Below are 19,880 nucleotides of genomic sequence, written 5' to 3' on the forward strand. Positions count from 1 at the left end.
GATCCAGCCCCTTCCTGTGCCGTTGCCGTTTCCAAGCCGGGCGGCAACTATCTCCGCTTCAGCTGTGTAGCCGCTTCTCGAGCCTATCCGGGATTTGCAACCTGATCCTTGAGGAGCCGGACGGACATCCTCGAGGATGCCGTAAGCGAGAACCTCGAATCCGTCCTGGGACGCTCGTCCCGCGCAGCGGCACAGGAGCCACACGCCCGCCAGGCATTTTGAAACTGGCCAGAAGAGAGGAACGATTGCGTCGGCAAGCCCAGGAGAGGCTTCTCGCCTGTCGGCGCGTCGCCAAATCCCCCTGTGGGACAGCGTAGGATTTCCGCGTGCAAACTCATGGAAACTGGTGGAACGAGGTGGAAAGCCGAAGCTCCGCGTGCGTCTCTGGCTTTGCCATTGTAAGAACTGCCGCCTTTTCCCTCCCTCCCCCGCCCCCCACCCTTCACTTCTGCGCGCGCTCCGCGTTCCGAGCGACCTGCTTGTGCTCCAAATTCCACCCGGAAGGCGAGAGGAGAGGACCGGAGAGTGACCGCCGACGTTTGATACGAACGAGCGCAGAATTGCTATTCATTTCTTGCGTTAGTAGCTCTTGGTGCAAGTTAAAATCTCTTATCCTGATTAGGATCGCAGGTTTAACTATGTCGATCTTATTCCCGCATTAAGTATACCTCTGAAGGCGCAAACCAAAAAACATTACTGGGTTCAGTGGAACGTCGTCCTCGATAAATAAAAAAACTCAATTTATGCGAATATCTTGTGTACCTTATCTTAAGACTATTAGAAACTATAGACTTTGAGGCTTTTTCACTGTGCCCTGAGCATCCTTTTCATCCTCATCTTGTCTCTTGTTTTAGCTCAGTAAAAAAGGAGTTCTGGAGACTCTTATTCATAGAGAATATTGGTAGCTCAGGGTTGAGCTGTCGAGTCCTTGGTGCTCTCTAAGCCTTGTAGTTTTCTTGCAGACGTCTCATTGCCAGACCAGCAACATCTTTTTTGCACTGAAGATGCTGCCAATCTGGCAATGAAACATCTCCAAGAAAACTACAAGGCTCAGAGAGCACCGAGGGCTCCACACTTGCATTCATGCCAGAGGCCACTGATGATTATTAGGCATTTCTTGAAGATGCATCTGCCTTGCAAAAAAGGGGGCAGATAAGTTTATGGAATATTCAGTCTTGCTGCCATGTCTGTCTAGCACCTTGACACCAAAGAGTTCCATTGTGCTTGGAAAGGTCCAAATGAATTTTATAAATATAAATAAATATACCCAAGTAGGAACATATTTTATAAAGTGATAATATAAATAGCTCTCTTCGATGAGCATGGGGTGCTCCTAAATCAGTCTACAAGAATTATTACAGTGATAAAATTCCGTTTGGGTCTACAATATGGAACAGACATCTTGGAGTTTATGTGTGACCAGGAACATGGGATAACATCTTGTCCTCTTCCTCAGCTTAGGGCTGCCCATTCATCACCTCTTTCTAGGCAGAGGTGCCATCTAAAGTCCTCTGATGTTGGAGAATGGGGATCATCAGCTGGAATATCTACAACTCCTGAAGCAGAAGGCAGAGCTGGTGCCTATGCTGGCCAGAGCCACCAGATCTTTCAACGATGGCTGGAGACAAATCTCACTTGGTTGGCTTGTAATGTACTTAAGATCCAGTCGCTGTTCTGTGCAGATTCCTAATCTGCCAGTCTGTCCAGTTCAGTGAGATGATGGAGCATGGGTGCCAGGGCCGCCAGCGGGCCTCCGAGATTATTCGCAAGCAGAAACGCAAAGAGCTGGACGCCCGACGCAGCAAATGCCGTATCCGCATTGGGAGCCACCTGGAGCAGTGGTGTCAGCTCAAAGAGCAGTTGGGTTTTTCCCTGCATTCCCAGCTGGCCAAGTATCTGCTTGACAGGTGAGGCTTTGTGCACGAAGACGGCTTCTACCTCTGGGTTTTGTCCAAATATTAGCTAAACATCCAACATTAGACCGCTATGAATTTAAGTTAATGGTTGCATGACATGTCTCATGCCAATTTAATGGGAAGTTGAACTGGTTGGTTTTGGGCAAATGCTCTTGAGAGATGCAGCCTTGCTGCTATTTTTGAGAAAGAGAATATCAAGCTGAGATTTCACTTAGAAAACAAAATGGCTTATTAATAAGCATGCCTGCTTCCTTCTCATAGAGAATGTGTCACTCCCATCAGCCATGATACAAGTTTTGGGATATTCTAACACCCTTCTCCCTGTTCTTATTCTGGTCTAATCTAGTCTCCATTAATTGGCTGGGAGAACTTTAAAAGAGAAGCTGGCAGAAACAGTCGGAGAAGTTTGGTGTAGTGCAGTGTTTCTCGAACTTGGCAACTCTCAGATGTGTGGACTTCAATTCCCAGAATTCCACAGGTAGTATAGCTGCTGCAGATTTCTGACAATTGAAGACCATACCAAACTTGAGAGCTTCTGTTTGAAAGTTCCAGGGCTGCTGCTTTTTATTATTAACATTACTCTGGATGCTGGATGCAGCTTAGAGATTATTATTACCCATGTGCCAGGACACATGTTCCACCTGCCTACTCTATTACCTCTTATCTTTCTTTTGCAGGTACAGTTCCCATGCCTCAGTACTGAAAACAGGTAAACACCCTGACCAATGCTCTGTAGTCCAGGAGAGGCCTTTTACTCATATAGTTCATGAGACAGAATTTCAGTTCCTCCCTTTGAGATCAAAAATAAGGCTTGGAACTTGGAGTGGGGAATTCCACACTGAAGCTTTGCCTCCCCGTTAAAGCTGGGCCTCTTTTTTTCTCTCCTCTTTCTCCAGGATCAGACCATCCCACTACTGGCCCCACTCCTCTTCCTTCCGAGGCATTGCAGCATCTGGTTGTCCTTTCTCACAACCATAGCCAGGAATGTGGCTTCATCCCTAATGTGAAGCCTTCGTTGCTGGAGCAGGAGAGGGTCTCCAGCCAGCTGATGTGGGAGTGTCTGGCTGGCCATACCTTCACCTGGAGTCCCCCCGCCCCAAAGATCTGCCCGCCACCCTTCTGCCAAGCAGCCCCGGGGGGCAGGCAGGCGCAGGAGGAGGAAGTAGTCAGTCCCGAGCCCAGCCCCCCACCCTCCCCGGTCAGCAGACGCCGGCGCTCCCTTCGCAGGGCAGCAGCGGCCCATGCCATTTCGTTAGCACTTGCTTCCAGCTCACCCTGTCCTGTGGTAGAGCCATCTTCCCAAGAGGACAAGGAGGGCGGTGTGGACAGAGAGAGGACCACATGCATGTCTCCTGCCGGTTGCACAGGCCTGGACAAAGAGGCAGAATTGCTGAGCGGCCCAAACTCGAACTCGAACTCGGAGGAGACAGGTGAGGGGAGGGGCCGGAGGTCCCACTCTGATATTGCTGGGAGGCAGCAAGACTAGACTTGTGTTGGGGAAAGGGGGCAGATTGGCAGGATACTCAAAGAGGAAGGGGCTATGGGGCAAAAGTGGGCACGGGTGAGGTTTTCCTTGTGGACTATCTGGGCTGTGTGTAGAAGTTTATTTGAAGGTTTTGAGCCTAGATCAGTGTTTCTCAACCTTGGCCACTTTCAGATGTGTGGACTTCAACTCCCAGAATTCCATGCTGGCTGGGAAATTCTGGGAGTTGAAGTTCACCCATCTGAACGTGGCCAGGCCTAGACCAACATGTCAATAACGCTTTTACTTTGTGCCCAGCCCAAAGTTACTAAGAAAGAGAAAACCCTGCAAAATGCTAGTGAGGAATCTAGATCTTTCTCCTCCCCCACCCCCTAAAATCAAGACTCTAGTGTTCACAACAATGTGGGCAAGAAACATGCATTTTGAAAAAAAGAAAGGCATCCTATTTTTGGAAGTGTGGGATATATTGAGAATAGAAGGGCTGTCATTGCTCTTGAATAAAGAACCTAACAAATAGATTTATAGGGAATACCAACCTACCAAAGCTCACTATCCTTCACCCACCAAAACATATATTCTGGGGGAACAAGAAAGAGAGGAAGGCATCTGCAGTTTTCAAATGCATCTCTGTCTGATCCCCTAGAGGTGATTCTTACTCACCAGTGCTAACCAGGCAAGAGAGTATTTAAAACGAACCAAGTAGATGCCTGTGTTTTTTTTAAAAAAGAAATAAGTAGGGAAATGGTCGTGGGAGTGATTTTATGTCCACTGTTGAGCTTTGGCGGCCAAGCTCCTCTTAACTGACTACTTTGTAAGGTCTGCAGTTTTGCTGATCCTGTTCTCTCAATCTGACACGGCCCTGTTTTCTCTTCCAGCAGCTGCCCCAGATGAGATTCCAGGTAGCACTGAACCTCCAGGTCCCGAAAGGTACATTTCTCCTCTCACATCATCATACCAGGGTCCAGATGGACCTTGCTTGCTATACATCGAGGGCAAATGGCTTTCAGGTTTACAAGACTGACATTGTCTTTTATAACACTGACATTTGTCGGAGAAACCTGGTGCAAAAGACATATTGGAAAGACACAGTCAGGGAGAACAATGATCCCAGGGATTTGTTCTGAGCCTCAGTACTCACCATCCTATACAAAAATCCATTTCTTTCCTTTTCTTTTTGAACGTAGCAGAATAAATTCCTGAAATTTTCTTACTAACGTCCTTCAATGATTGGGATTTGGGCATCTTTAATGATTGATTTATTGACTGACTGACTGATTATGTACTCTCTACTTGGTGTCAACTTTTAGCAACCACTTCAATCACTCTATCTTGCTACCCATGTGATTTTCTTGGTAGAAGACAGGAGTGGTTTACCACTGCCTTCATGCAGTATGAAATGATGCCTTTACCATTGTCACTAAAGTGATCGTCTGCTGCCTGCAGCATCCTGCCATATTGTTGCTGCCCAATATAAGTGCCTGCTTGCTTTAGCTAGGAAGCTAGGATGACCTTCACGTCTTGGGTAATCCTGTTGACAGTATATCCTCTTGGCATATAGTCTCAGTGTTCTTTGCTCGTCCTTCCTGGCACATGAGACAGACCCACCACCCCTTGCCACCATGAGGCAGTATAGCAGGATGTGAGTTCTACCGGATTTTCTGTCCCATTTTCCATCCATGGGGAAAGGTAGGAGTGCAGCTATCCTAATAATTGTTCTAATTGCCTCCAAAGCTAGTGCAAGAAATGAAAAACTAGTCCTCCAGGTATTGCTGAACTACAGCTCGCAGCATCTCTGACCAGGTGCACAGAAGGATTCCAGGTTTAGTCTTTAGCTCAGCCTTTCCCAACTGTGTGTTCTCCAGATGTGTGATTTCCTAGAATGGTCAGCAGTGGCCACATACTGACAAGGGAATTCTGGGAGTTGATGTCCACACATCTGGAGGATGACCACTAGGGGAAAACTGCTTCAGATCTCTAGTTAAAATAGTGTGAGGAACTACATTGATTCACAACTCTCAGTATTCTTTACCACTAGCCACATCAGCTGAAAAGGAGGGAATGTACTAAACTAAACAAGCTGAGATTCATCCAGGATGAAGGATCTTTATGGCCTGAATCTCAGCTTTTCATTTTTGTACTTTCTTCAGGATTTTAACTCCACCAGAGGAGACACCTGAATCAGTGTCTGACCCACCAGAAGAGGAGGAAGGAGAAGATTTCACAGAAGAAGATAATGTGGTATATATGGATGACCTGCGAGATGAAAATTATCAGCCTTCCTTGGATAGGTAAGGAATTGAGAAGATTTTAAATGCAGCAGAGTCCAGCTCAGTATGGATGCATGAGAGGCCAACCAGGAAGTCATTTCTTTATTTAATCATTTGTATACCACTTCATGTGCAATTCCCACCAGGTAACTTATGGAATAGAACATCTCAACTGAACACTCAAGCTAAGTGATTTTAAAAATACAGGCCAGTTAAAATTAAATGAATCAATAGCATGGCAGGAAGTGGTTTAGCACTGCCTATTTCTGGGTTATTTCAAACTTTCCAGTCCTGGGGTTTCTTAATAGTCTCCCATCCAAGTACTAACCAGGTCTTGCTTAGCTTTTTCAGGAACAGCCAAGTTTAAGTAGGTGCCCTCACCCTATAGGAAAACCCAGATAGTCCCAGATAGACTTGTATCTGGGATGTAACAGGGTCATAATAAGACACTGCATTATAAAAGGAAAACGTCATTGTACTCAGATGGTTATCTGAAATGCCCCAGATTTATGTCTTTTTTAGTTATGAGGTACTAAAGATAGCATATAACCAGTTCTTTATACTTTACACTGCAACTTTTTTTTCAGACTGAGGATTCTGTGGCCCTTCGGAGCTTAACCACTACCCCAAACTGACTCTCAAAAATATAATTACACTGAATTAATTCAACACAGTTAATATGATTACCTTTCACATAGTTAATAATTTTCCCCATTAGCATCTTAATGATGTCAAGGAAGAGTCTGGGCTGTACCCAAGGCACTCAGAGCCATGTTCAGCCCTGGGGTTTCAGGTTTTGCACCTCTGCCTTAAAGAATAGAGGTCCATCAAAGCAGAAGTCCAGGCTAGTCTACAGCATGAAGTTGGTGTGACCCATCCAAGGTCCTAGACAGGTTTAATCTATTCCTTCATTTCTCTACCAGTTCTCCAGACAGTTGCTTTCCCCATGTTTGTCAGCCCAAAGCTCTTGTGTAGAAATGCTTGTTCTTATTATTGACTGATTTGAGTCATTGATGGATTCTATGTTTTTTATTGCCATTTTTAGCCCAGTTTTCATGAAAAGCAATCCCAATCTCTCTTTCTAGCTGCAAGAAGCAGGCACAGCCAAGAGATGAAGAGATGTCCCAAATTGGTCCTAAGAGGATCAGGTAAGTTCAGGTTCACGGTTCTTCATGATCTCCTCAGCCAACTTGGGCCAAAAGTAGAACGTATATGGAAGTTTAGGTAGGTTGGTTAAAGCTGCAAGATTGGTTAAGATTGTCTGTCTGTCTGTCCGTCCATCCATCCATCTTACCTACAAACTTCAGTTTATATGCTGTTCAATCCAATAAGGCTCAAAGCAGTTTACAACAACAAAAACAATGCAATATTAAATAAAAAACATCATTACCCACAAGACCAAGCAGCTGCACCCCAAGGAACAGCTACAGCATCCGAAGAAGGAGCGCAGCAGCTAAGAAGGCCCACCGCAGCTTTTCAGGATTATTGGAAAGACAGAAGTTACTAAAGATTCATACACATGAAACCTTATCTAATAATATCAAAGTTATTAAAAACCTAATCGATTATTGTAATTACCTTCTTTTGGTTGGAGTCATGGGGACTTCAGGAAGTTGCAGACTGAAAACGTCTAGCAAAGTGTTTTGGGAAAAGCTGCTTCTTAAAAACTGTTAATTAACCTGTTTTACTATCAGATCTATTTGATTAAAATTACACGGGTTGCTGTTAAGTAAAATGTAATCTTTAGCTCTCTTTGTCCAAATTATTTTTGACCCATTGAGAGCCTCTAAACAATCCAGTTGTTTCCCTTGGGGAGGGGGAGAGGTCTATAAAATACTTCTGTGCATTGGGCTAGAGTACACAGAAGTTGTGTTAGATAGTTCTGCAGTTCTGTTGTGGATCTTCAGCCTGGAGATTTGACATATTTCCTCTTCCTTTTTGGCTTCTCTGTTTTTCCCATCTTTGCCTTTCTTCATAGGAAGGCAGCCAAGCGAGAGATTCTCCTCTGTGACTATGATGGCTGTGGGAAAATTTTCTCCAATCGCCAATACTTGAATGTAAGTGATGGAGGAGCACCAAGGATCACTGATCTCTTTTTGGGAGGAGATGGAGGGGAGGTGGAAGTATTGCGACATCCTGCCCTAGATCCCCAATTCAGAGTGCCATTTCATAATGATCAGGGAGGTCATCCATCAGTTTGGAGTGAACTATCACCAGTATGCTGATAGCACCCAATTATTGCCAGAGGAGATTTTGCCCCACTGCAGCTGGTGCACCCCAGTTGCAACCCTATCTGGACTAGGATGCCCTGGTGATGGTAGCTCATGCCTTGATCAACACATGTTGGACTACAGGTAGTCCTCAACTTATGACCACAATAGGGATCGGAAAATTTGTCATTAAGCAGTGCGGTTGTTATGATCGCACCCAATTTTATAACATTTTTTGCAGCAGTCATTAAGTGAACCACACTGTCATTAAGTGAATCACATGGTTCCCCATCGATTTTGCTTGTCAGAAGCTGGCTGGGAAGGTTGTAAATGGCAATCATGTGACCCTGGGATGCTGCAACCTTCGTAAATACATGTCAGTTGCCAAGCACCTGAATTTTGATCACATGACTGCAGGGACACTGCAACAGTCATACGTGCGAGGACCGGTAAGTCACTTTTTCAGCGCCGTTGTAACTTGGAATGGTTGCTAAATGAATGGTCGTAAGTCGAGGACTACCGGTACTGCAGTGTACTCTGAAGGGTAGCCAATGGAAATGACTCAAAAGCTGCACCTGGTTCAGAATGCAGCAGTCAGAGTGCCAGTGGAGCACTCCACCACTGCATAATAAGACTGATTCTGAGGTTGCTGCACTGTTCGCCAGGAAGCCTCTGCACCCAGTTCAGAGTGCTGGTGATTAGCTAAAAAGCCTGTTATACAGCACGTAGCCCCAGGTTGTATTAGCATAATACATAATCCTTCCAAAATAGATTGTCCACCTGGTCCAAACATCACGAGAGGGCTTGTTGGGAGGGCCCCCCCCATGGGACACACATGGAACCTGGGCTGGATGGCACACCTTCTCTGTGGTGCCTTCTCCGCCCCCTGCCTCGGGAACATGCTTCCCCCGAAGGTATGTGCACATCCTTCCTCCTTGCATCCTGCAAACAGGCTAGAACTTTTTAAATTTGACCATGCCTTCACCCTAACCAGTTGATCGCGGATGTTCATCTTGGCATGTACGTAGTGCTTTGTTTTCATCTGGCGGTCTTGTCATTTCAACCTGGTTGTGCAGCATCCCGAGTCTCACGACGAGGCAGTGTATAATGTTCTATCCATACGACAGGAATAAACCCATAGCTAGTTAGCGATGACACGTTCGAAGGGACCCTGTGAAAACCTGAAGTGGACTGCTAGGATTTCCAGCAGCAGCAAAAACAGATGCAAATGTTGGATAAAGGCGAGATTCGTTAGAGAAGACCAAACAGTTTAGCTGAAGAAAGGTGTCTTCATATGGCTACCTACGAATGCATATTCTAGTTTTCAACTGAACATTTCCATGAGCATCGACTGATGCAGACACACACCCACTCAGTGGCTACACGCCCTTGAGAAACACAGAGGGTTGTTCTGGAGGCGGATACAAGTGACCAACAGGACGTCTGTGTTTCATTTAAATTTCCGCATCAGTATTTTGGAGTCAAGCAACAAGGTGTACGCTTTCTATTATGCCCTGTTTGTTGGCATCTGGCTGGACCAGAAGTGCCGACGTTAATAGAAAACTACAAATCTCAGAATTTAAAGAAGAAAGTTCCCTCTTTACTTTAGAAGAATGATCCAGAGAAATAGGTATGCATGGTCCAGCTACTGCAGAATCTCATCATTGTGTACGCAATATACCACTAAAAGATCTTCCTAAAACCCTTGAATTATGTGAGCGAAGGAGTGATGCAGGTTTTAGAGCCTTGTATTCTCTCTGGGCTATTTTTTTCCTCTTTTTCCCCATCTTCCAGCACCATAAGAAATACCAGCATGTTCACCAAAAGACCTTTACCTGCTCTGATCCCAGCTGTGGCAAGTCCTTCAACTTCAAGAAACATCTCAAGGAGCATGAGAAACTGCACAGCGGTGAGCAGTCCAAGAATGCCTCTTCCATCCGTCTGGCGCCTGCTGGATGTTTTGAATTCCAGTTCTCATTGTCCTTGCAGCCTGTCTAACCAATGATCGGGGTATTCTGGGAGTTGTGTTCCAGAGCACTCGGAGGGCACCAGGTTGTCCACTGTCCAACGATAATGTTGGACGTGGATAGGTTCCAGTTCTTCCCCAGCCGGAAAGGCTGTTTGGTGGCCTTTGACAAGTTGTCATAGCTTATAAGTTTGATGATTCAAAAGGACGCTAGGTGGCAAAAAGGAATTACCCTGGAGGACGTTCGGGAGGGAAGTGGTTAAAGCAGGCCGTAATTATGAGTCATCTGCCCTTCAGCGTGTGGTGAGAAGCTAGTGATTGTGGGAACAAGACCATCACATCAATCCCTCATATGGCTGGTTTTGGGCCTTATAGCATGTCGTGTGACCACAGTAATTGTGCTTTGTTATCCTGGTTTGTGATTTAGCGTGATGTGCAGACTGCCAGAAAATGATGTCCAGCAATTCTGATGCACTTTCGAAATTAACACGGTATATTAATTTGGAGAGAATCCCCCTTTTATAGTCTAGATTTTAATTTTCTTTTTCATTGTGGAAAGCTATAGATACCTTTTTAAAGGCTGATCAGAGAAGCACCCACAAAAAACATGGTGCCACACCAAAGCTAGACCCACCTCACCCCGCCGCCACTATTTTCTACCACTCCTTACTTCTCTTTTCCTCTTTTCTGACTCAGATTATCCTTCCATGGACAGAATCAAATTCATGGAACAACTTGGGTTGAGGGTTGGGGGGTTGTTGGTGTGTTTTTGCATTGATTTTTTGCTTGCAAATTGTTAATTATGTGTTGATTAAGTTGCTTGTGAACTGTTCAGAAATAGAGATAGATTTCATTAGGATGTTGCTCAGTCACCAGCACAGAAATCAGATTCAGCAACCAGACTGGTCACTTTTGAGCCCAGAATGGAAAAGGAAGAGCAGGGGGAAGTATCCTATTATTTGCTCTCAAGCATCAAAATGTCTTGGACCAGCCCTGACTGTAGTACTGGGGGAAAAAGATTTATAGGTTGCCCATTTCTGTAACGAAGGTTGTGCCTTTAGGATCAGGCTGGCCAATGACCTTCTTTGCCCTTGCTTGCAGATAAAAGGGACTACATATGTGAGTTCTGTGCCCGCTCCTTCCGAACGAGCAGTAATTTGATTATCCACAGGCGGATCCACACTGGGGAAAAACCCCTACAGTGAGTATGCCCCACAATGCCCCCTAATAGCAGAAATTACCTAAGCGCAATCAAAGGGCCCTCCTGGAGCGAACTCAGCAAGTCCACCTCCTGCTTCTCACAGTCGCCAACCGAGAAGCCTTCCCAGTACAGGTAGTCCTTGACTTACGACCACAGTTGGGACCAGAATTTCTATCATAAGCCGCGGTTGTAAGTCAAGTCACCATGTGACCCGGCCCAATTTTACGACCATTTTATGCCGGTTGTTAAGCGAATCACCGGCCATTAAGCAAATCCAGCTTCCCCAATGAAAATGGCAAAAACGTCACAAAATGCGAGCACGTGACCGTGGGATGCTGCAACCAGTCATAAATGCGAGCTGGTTGCCAAGCACCCATAATGCAGTATGTGACTGCAGAGGGGGTGTAATGTTTTGCTACTCTTGGAAGTGCTTTACAGGCCGTAAAGCACCCATTCTGAGGCTGTCATAACTTCAGGCCATCATTAAATGAATGGTCGTAACTCGAGGACTACCTGTAAAGCATAAAGCAGGTGGCTTTCTCAATCCCACTTTGTAGGTTCTGAAAAGAATAGAAAGCAAATCCTCTTCCACATTGACTGACATCCCAGACAGGGAATCAGCATCTTTACTTCCCCAGTAAAACTGGCCTTGCAGCACATCCTCAAAGGCAGGTTAACCAAAGCTCCTCCATTCTGACCAAAGAGAGACAAAAATTCTTTTTTAAAAAAAATCCAAGCAAGCCGCAAAGGAGATTCTCCTGGCTTCTTCCTTGCTGGTTAGCCTCAAAGAAGAGATAAAGGCGGGCTGATCAAAGAGCGTTTTGAGAATGAATGCTGGGTTTCAGGGAGTTCACCTGGAAAAGAGGGCCAGAGCAGGTCTTTGGAGAAGCGGAGGCAGCCTGAGAATGAGGGTTAGTAGAAGGCCCAGAGAGCGTTGTCCCCTCAGGAAGCAGAAGAAGGCCCAGCTCAGGAGAAACAGTGAGTAGTGCTCCAGGTTTATGGAGAGGAAAAGGCTCGTTTTAAAGAGCAAGCTGGTTTCTCTGGGAAGGCGGCACCAGGGTGGAGGGAAATGGAGTGAAGGTAAAATGGCTTCAGTGTCTGATAGGAGATTGGGTGTCCAGAGGCAGGGAACATCCAGGCAGTGCAACCAGGACATCGTCTGCAGGAGAGATCCTTTGTCTCTGTGGCTTAGGGAATGTTTCAGCCAAGAAACTGCAGTTAAGTCTAGATTTACTTTAAGGCAGCATTTCTCAACCTTGGCCACTTTAAGATGTGTGGACTCCCACTCCCAGAATTCCCCGGCCAGTCACCAACCCATGCTGGCTAGGGAATTCTGGGAGTTGAAGTCCACACATCTTAAAGTGGCCAAGGTTGAGAAACCCTGCTTTAGAGAGTCCTTCTGCATTTTTATTTTCATCCCCTCTCCATGTGGGCACACAGGAGGGGTGAAACACTGCAGAGAGGGCATGGGAGAATTAAATTCCACCCCAACGTACAGTATATATTTATGGTGGCCCCACCTCTGATTTTATCTTAAAATGTTTTTTTAAAAAGACAGCCGACTAGTTTCCAAAGAGGGAGCAGAGATATTGGGATCCGTGGCTGCTCCTGATGTAACCCGGGCAATCTTACGCAGTGTGGATTGTCTGCTGTGCTGCGCCCACTGAGACATTCAGCCAGAGTCAGCAAAGGAACTGCTCGACCCTGTTGTACAAAGACAACCCCTCTCTCTTGTGGGGAGGGTGGTGGGGAGTGCCAAAGCTGAATTGATCACCTATTTCTGGCAGCCCCCTTTTGTGATCCCCCTTCCTTTCTGCCCAGGTGTGAGATCTGTGGTTTCACCTGCCGCCAAAAAGCGTCCCTGAACTGGCACATGAAAAAGCATGATGCCGACTCGTTCTACCAGTTCTCCTGTGACCTCTGTGGCAAGAAGTTTGAGAAGAAGGACAATGTCACTGCGCACAAGAGTAAAAGCCATCCTGAGGGGGCCACTGGGCCTCCCCCACCAGCACAGGAGCCCCCACCCCTGAGCTCCCCACTTGCCACAGAGCAGGTGGAAGACCCCGTTCAGAGTCAGCCATGTGACATGGGGAAGAGGGTGGAGCCCCCCGCCCTTGCCATTACCGTCATCATCGAATAATGGACTCAGCAGAACGAGAAAAACAACAGCAGAGAGAATTCCTGACACTTCCTGCAGTCCAGCTGCATTACCTCAGCACGGTTGCAATATCAGCAAAGACACACGGGCCCTAACCTCTTGGGAAGGTCCCCCCAGTCACATCCTTTCAGCTCAGCAACTCTGGGCTCCGTTCTGGAAGAAGAGGACAACCTTGGGTTCTGCTTTGCCTGGCTCCAGAATGTCTAGAGGTTTGATGTGTTTCCCCTCCATCTAGGGGGGAACAAAAGTACACTGGTGTAATTTGCTCTGTCTACACAGGTGGTCTCTTCTGTTTCACGAATGAGGCCAGTGAGCCATGCTGTCCTAACCCTTTACTGCAGGGCAAGTTAAGCTGCAACAATCGGTGGATTTCCCTGCCAGTGGGAAAAACGCTGACCACGTTAATCATACCGCTTAACGTGGGATGGTGCTAGAGCTGGGGCAGGAGATGAGTTTTGACAGATGACTGTTTAGCCATCTATCTGAACCTTTCACTGTAAGTGCTGCTGTAGAGATCTTGGGACAATCGGCTTGTTGGACTGTAGCAGAGCCACCTCCATCTCAGGATATTTGTTTTACATAGTCCGACAGGCAAGCTGCTGCCCAGAGTCCTCTGATCAATAGATCAGGGCCTCTGTACAGTGACCTGCCTGTCAGGGTGCTATAGAAATAAATAGGTCACTGCAGCATCTCACAGAGGGACTTACGAGTGGGGGCATTTGTTTCTACACAAATCTGATCAGCAGTTTGGTCTAGCCCAGTGTTTTTCAACCTTGGCAGCTTGAAGGTGTGTGGACTTCAACTCCCAGAATTCCCCAGTGAGCTGGGAATTCTGGGAGTTGAAGTCCACACACCTTCAAGCTGCCAAGGTTGAGAAACACAGGGCTAGATTTTTGCTCCTTTCCTGTCATCGTGTCAGTCCAACAGCACAAAGTGAAATGGCCATGGAGGGAAGTTGGTAGGGAAGGGACATGCCCACAGCAACCAAAAGCAGTCAATAGGACCAGGGGAGATGTCATCCCTGACACAAAGTGTGACATTACAGCAAGTTTTGGGGAGGAGAGGAAGGTTGCATCACGCAGTCCTGTCCAAGAACAAGGAGCAAGGACTGAACTTTGGTTCAGTGGGGGACATGTGGATGTGCCTGTAGTCCAATCAGAATCTCTCGGAAGCCCCACCTTTGTGGTGATTGGCTCCCAAACCTTTTTGCAGATTGTGAGTGTAAGGGGAGGGGCTAAGGGGACCTGGAGAACAGCTAATGGAGGCCAATACAGGTGCAGCCCTGACTCACGCCCTCCGGGCTGGTTGGGCTGAGCTGATCATGGAAGATGTGGAGGGATCTGTGCTGGCTTTTAGAAAACTCCATTTTGCAGCCTGCATAAGTGATGCAGTTTTTGTATGCAGTACAGGTATGCCTATTTTATGCCATTATGTTTTGGTAACCATGATGATTGACTTCGCAAGGGGCCAGGTATCGTGCAGAATATTCTAGCCTTAGCCCCAGCTATTTGAAATTGTGCGTGCTGACTTCTGAGAGCCATGTGGCATTGCTCACAAATGTCGAAGCCTAAAATCCTCAGCAAGTATCCTCATGGCTGCAGGAAAAAGGTTGCAAGGGATTTTTTTTGTACTTTTTAAGTGGAAGTTGAGATTCTTGGAAGCCTGTATTCTGCTGACAGTTTCATATGCTATTATTTTTCTATTTGTACATCATTATTAAATGCACATTGTTCTGACTAATTTTCCACTCCTGTCTAGCCTGCCCAGATTTTAAATTGTGTTATCAGCCATTCCTATGAATAGTCTTCACTGTTGTGCTCCACACAGCCAGCAAGAGGTGTCATCTTTGCCAGTCAGAGCTGCACTTTCCTGCTTCACCCCCTGGAGACGGGGTGCGGCCACTCAGAAATTTCTAAGTCAAACAAGGAGCCAGAAAAAGGATTTGCGAGTCAAGAATGAAGGGAAGGAAGCCGCAGTTTCGTGAGTGGTATATGCAATCTAGCATTTGTGCCAACCTTGGCTTTTCATTCGTGATGAACTGTATTTTTTGAACTGTTTATGCCTCATCTGCCTCAACTCCTACCTGTTTTGGACATACCTACCCTGATGCGTAGGGTGACAATCAGCTTCCAGCAGGCTCAGCTTTGTCACCAAAGGCAGATTAGTAAGAATCGTGGTTAGGTGGTAATAATCACAAGGCAGCTTTCTTCATACCCTCAGGATTATATAAACATTGAAAAGCAAAACGTTTCATGATGAGGACTTCAAGCTTATCCCCTGAATAACACGGGATCCAGATTTCTCCTTTGTCAGGAGGTCCAAAAGACGTGTATACTTGGCTTAAGAAAGCTCATATGTCTAATATATTACTCCTTTGACTCATTCCTAGGATGTTGAGAGAAATAAATGTATTGAAAGGCTGTTATCAGAGGGCTCTGAGCATTCCTCGAGCAATGGTGCCATCTCTGCAGCTCGTACATCTCCTGCCCTTAAAGGAATTCCTCCGCAGCTTCTCTGAATGAGGTCCTGCTTTGAGTGTGCCTCATTGGACTCTGAGTGTGGGAGTGAATGATTCCTCCCACCCTCATCTATATACTACTAAAACTCCCCTGTTTGTCTGTGTGTAACCTTCAACTGGGCAAAACGGTCCATCATAGGGCGACAATTTTTGAACCAAGGTGCCTGAAATGGGCTAATTTGCAGAATGCATCCAAAATCCGGGACCCATGACTCCCGTGGAAATGAAATTTGGCAAATGTCATAAAACATTTCCTGTGGTCAACTCCTGATGTCCAACTGTACCATACAGTTCAATATGAATGACATGGGCTATTTTCAAGGCAGATACATCTCTGAATATCTCCCTAAATTTTTAAGAACTTTTCCATGCTCCAGTGTATCTAGTATATAAGTACATTATCTTTGTTTTAATTTTACAAGTTTTGGAGAATTATTCCCAGTTTTATGCCAAGGCTATACATGCCAAACCCATAGAGTCCTAGAAGGGTATAGATTTAGTCCAAGGAGTTCTCTACCAGGCAACTGTCCTGAGACTTCACACGAAATGTTCTCAGCCCATACATCTGCGTTCTATGTTTCTGGAAGCAAACGTTGGTCAAAGGGTTAAAACCAAATTGTGACACCAAAAAACCAAATTTACGGAATCTATTTTATTTTGACAAGCACTTTGCAAAATTTATTTTGCTTCTGCTAATCATGGAAGCTATGAAGAATAAGATCTCCTGCCTTTTGTAGCAGCTTCCCTGGAATTGGAGATTTCAGACACTGCATAGGCACCATGCCTTGTAACCCTAGTGAAGATTAAAAAGTTGCATTATCTTGGATAAGAAAGCTGAGGTTCTCAGGAAATTAAATATAGTTGTTTACATTCTGTGATTTTTCTTCATTTACGTGGGGGCTGCAACAAATACTAAAATTCTGAATTTCTAAATTTTGCAGTGCCAAAAGAGATGGTGGCTGCTGTTTTTAATTTCTTTTGGAGATGGATGTGAAATCTTTAAATCTCTAAATCTGGTGGAAGGTTGGAAACAAATAAAAAGACCTTCCCCTGCCAGAATCAAAATAAGACAGTGGGAGATATTTGCAAATAAACTAACATTGGGTCCATATTTAGTTACCTACTTGTTTTAAGTGTTTGGCTAGTATTAAATCACTGTATACGTTTATTTATCTTAACAAGTTTTACAGAAAGAAGTACAAGAAAAAAATTAAAAAGATAAAGATTAAAAAAAAACATAACCAGGCATATGTTACATGATAACCACATTTTGACATGCAACTATTTTTTCAATAGCAGGAACACTGTTCTGAGATATGAAAGAATGCTCTTAAAAAGGGCTCCTTTGCTGAATAATGTTTAGTTTTTGTCCTTGCTCTGCCTATTTGAGGGAACCTAATTAACAATTACAATTAAATTAAATTTACAGGCCACAGTGACTGCAATAACACAGTGTTTTAAGGTAAAGGTAAAGGTTTTCCTTGACATGAAGTCCAGTCGTGTCCGACTCTAGGGGGCGGTGCTCATCTCTGTTTCAAAGCCGAAGAGCCGGCGTTTGTCTGTAGACGCTTCCGTGGTCATGTGGCTGGCATGACTAAATGGAACGCCGTTACCTGCCCGCAGAAGCGGTACCTATTAATCTACTCACATTGGCATGTTTTCGAACTGCTAGGTTGGCAGGAGCTGGGACTAGCAACAGGAGCTCACCCCATCACACGGATTTGAACCGCCGACCTTCCGATTGGCAAGCTCAGCAGCTCAGCAGTTTAACCCACAGCTCCACCACGTCCCCCAACACAGTGTTTTAGCTGGGTTCAAATACCTTGCTAAGCCAAAATCTGGCTTGTTTGCTTCTGACTTTTTCTTCTTTGAACCCATCCCTTGTGGTTTGTAAACCCATGGCTTATATTTTACTTTCTTTGATGGCAGCATGTAGAGCACATTGCAGTAGTCTAATCAAGAAGTGATGAGGGCATGAGCTGTTGTAGTCAGGTCCTCTTGTCCCAAGTAAGGTTGCAACTGGTGCACTAGCTGGAGCTTGACAAAGGCACTGCTGGCCATGACTTCCATCTGCTGATCCTACAGGAGCCATAAGTACAGGAGGACCCTCAAGTCACACACTTGCTTCTTCATGAGCAGCACAATTCCATCCATAGGTAAAATAGGGGGTGTAGAGAAACCCCAGTGTATCAACAGTAGTTCCATCTTGCTAGAGTTGAGTTTAAGTCTGTTCTCTCCCATCTAGACCGACACAGCCTTCTGGCACTAGGACAGCACTTTGACAGCATCTTCAGCCTGCCCTGGATATCACAATGTCCAGTTGGGTATCATCACCATATTGATGATACTGGGGATACCAAGTCATCTTGTCTGCCTCCTGAAGAATCTGTATAACGACCAAGTAGCAACAGTAAGAACAGACCACGGAACAACAGACTGGTTTAAGATTGGGAAAGGAGTACGGCAGAGCTGTATACTCTCACCCTACCTATTCAACTTGTACGCAGAACACATCATGCAACGTGCTGGGCTTGAGGAATCCAAGGCTGGAGTTAAAATCGCTGGAAGAAACATTAACAATCTCAGATATGCAGATGATACCACTTTGATGGCTGAAAGTGAAGAGGAACTGAGGAGCCTTATGATGAAGGTGAAAGAAGAAAGTGCAAAAGCTGGCTTGCAGCTAAACCTCAAAAAAACCAAGATTATGGCAACCAGCTTGATTGATAACTGGCAAATAGAGGGAGAAAATGTAGAAGCAGTGAAAGACTTTGTATTCCTAGGTGCAAAGATTACTGCAGATGCTGACTGCAGCCAGGAAATCAGAAGACGCTTAATCCTTGGGAGAAGAGCAATGATAAATCTCGATAAAATAGTCAAGAGCAGAGACCTCACACTGACAACAAAGGCCCGCATAGTTAAAGCAATGGTGTTCCCTGTAGTAACATATGGCTGCGAGAGCTGGACCATAAGGAAGGCTGAGCGAAGGAAGATCGATGCTTTTGAACTGTGATGTTGGAGGAAAATTCTGAGAGTGCCTTGGACTGCCAGAAGATCAAACCAGTCCATCCTCCAGGAAATCAAGCCAGACTGCTCACCTGAGGGAATGATATTCAAGGCAAAACTGAAATACTTTGGCCACATAATGAGAAGACAGGACACCCTGGAGAAGATGCTGATGCTAGGGAGAGCGGAGGGCAAAAGGAAGAGGGGCCGACCAAGGGCAAGGTGGATGGATGATATTCTAGAGGTGACAGACTCGTCCCTGGGGGAGCTGGGGGTGTTGACGACCGACAGGAAGCTCTGGCGTGGGCTGGCCCATGAAGTCACGAAGAGTCGGAAGTGACTAAACAAATATACAACAACTACCCTCACCCAGGTACCCTCTTCACGACACAGGTCATCAACCAAAGTGACCAATACCATCTCTGTAAAGATACAAAGGCAAGGTGCTAGAAAGTTATCTACACATTGCATTAGGCCCTATTGGTTTAATCAAGTTTCACTTAATAGACCACGATTAGCTGATTTTGCACAACAGTATAAGTCAGAAATTATGGTTTACTAACCACAGTCACTAAACCAAAACAAGCAAATCATCTTTTGGGTTTGGGCAATGTGAGATCCCAGCCATTCTGAAGCATTTTCTCTGCAAACTCTTTTTCTGCAGGCAGCACGTCTGATATTTACTTGTAGCACACAACACGGTGGATTACAGTGGTATTTTAATGGAGTAAAACCTTTTGCAGTGCAGGGGCTGTTTGGCTGAGATTCTACGACAAGAGTCCGCCTTTTTCGTTAACATTTTGATCTTGGGTTTCAATGGAATTTAGCCAGATCAGTGAACTGGGTTGAGGCCAGGAAATCTATCCTGTACTTTCAAGAGCTGACAGGTAGAAATCCAACATGTGGAGTATCTGTGACTGTATCTCCATGCTAATACAGCAATTGAATGTACGCTTGTGAACATCATAACTGTTGGTGCCACATGAACCTTGCAACAGGTACCCATTAATACAGACTTGTGCTACCAGTGATGCAATTTATATCAGTTACCAGATGCCTCAGAACCTTCCTAGGGTAGTGAAAGAGCTGTGTTAAAATTTCCTGCCAAACGTGTACAAAGCATACAAGCTGTGTTTCGGATGAAATACTACTTGC

General features: G+C 45.5%; 1 protein-coding gene across 2 annotated transcripts; it reads left to right on the forward strand.

Moving 5' to 3' along the window:
* LOC134489002 (zinc finger protein 692-like) lies at nt 1–13,245 on the forward strand. 2 transcript variants are annotated; one of them, XM_063291391.1, is made up of 11 exons: nt 1–398; nt 1,457–1,907; nt 2,594–2,625; nt 2,813–3,346; nt 4,275–4,326; nt 5,547–5,687; nt 6,752–6,814; nt 7,645–7,723; nt 9,671–9,785; nt 10,944–11,043; nt 12,865–13,245. In XM_063291391.1, exons 2-11 carry the CDS (start codon nt 1,717–1,719, stop codon nt 13,181–13,183), a joined length of 1,626 nt encoding a protein of 541 aa, XP_063147461.1. In that variant the 5' UTR covers nt 1–398; nt 1,457–1,716; the 3' UTR covers nt 13,184–13,245. The 2 variants fall into 2 exon arrangements, with proteins under 2 accessions (XP_063147461.1, XP_063147462.1); XM_063291392.1 differs by having other exon boundaries at nt 1,489–1,907.
* Nucleotides 13,246–19,880: the final 6,635 nt, after the last annotated feature.

Source organism: Candoia aspera, chromosome 2 (genome assembly GCF_035149785.1).
Source record: "Candoia aspera isolate rCanAsp1 chromosome 2, rCanAsp1.hap2, whole genome shotgun sequence".
Taxonomy (NCBI): Eukaryota; Metazoa; Chordata; class Lepidosauria; order Squamata; family Boidae; genus Candoia; species Candoia aspera.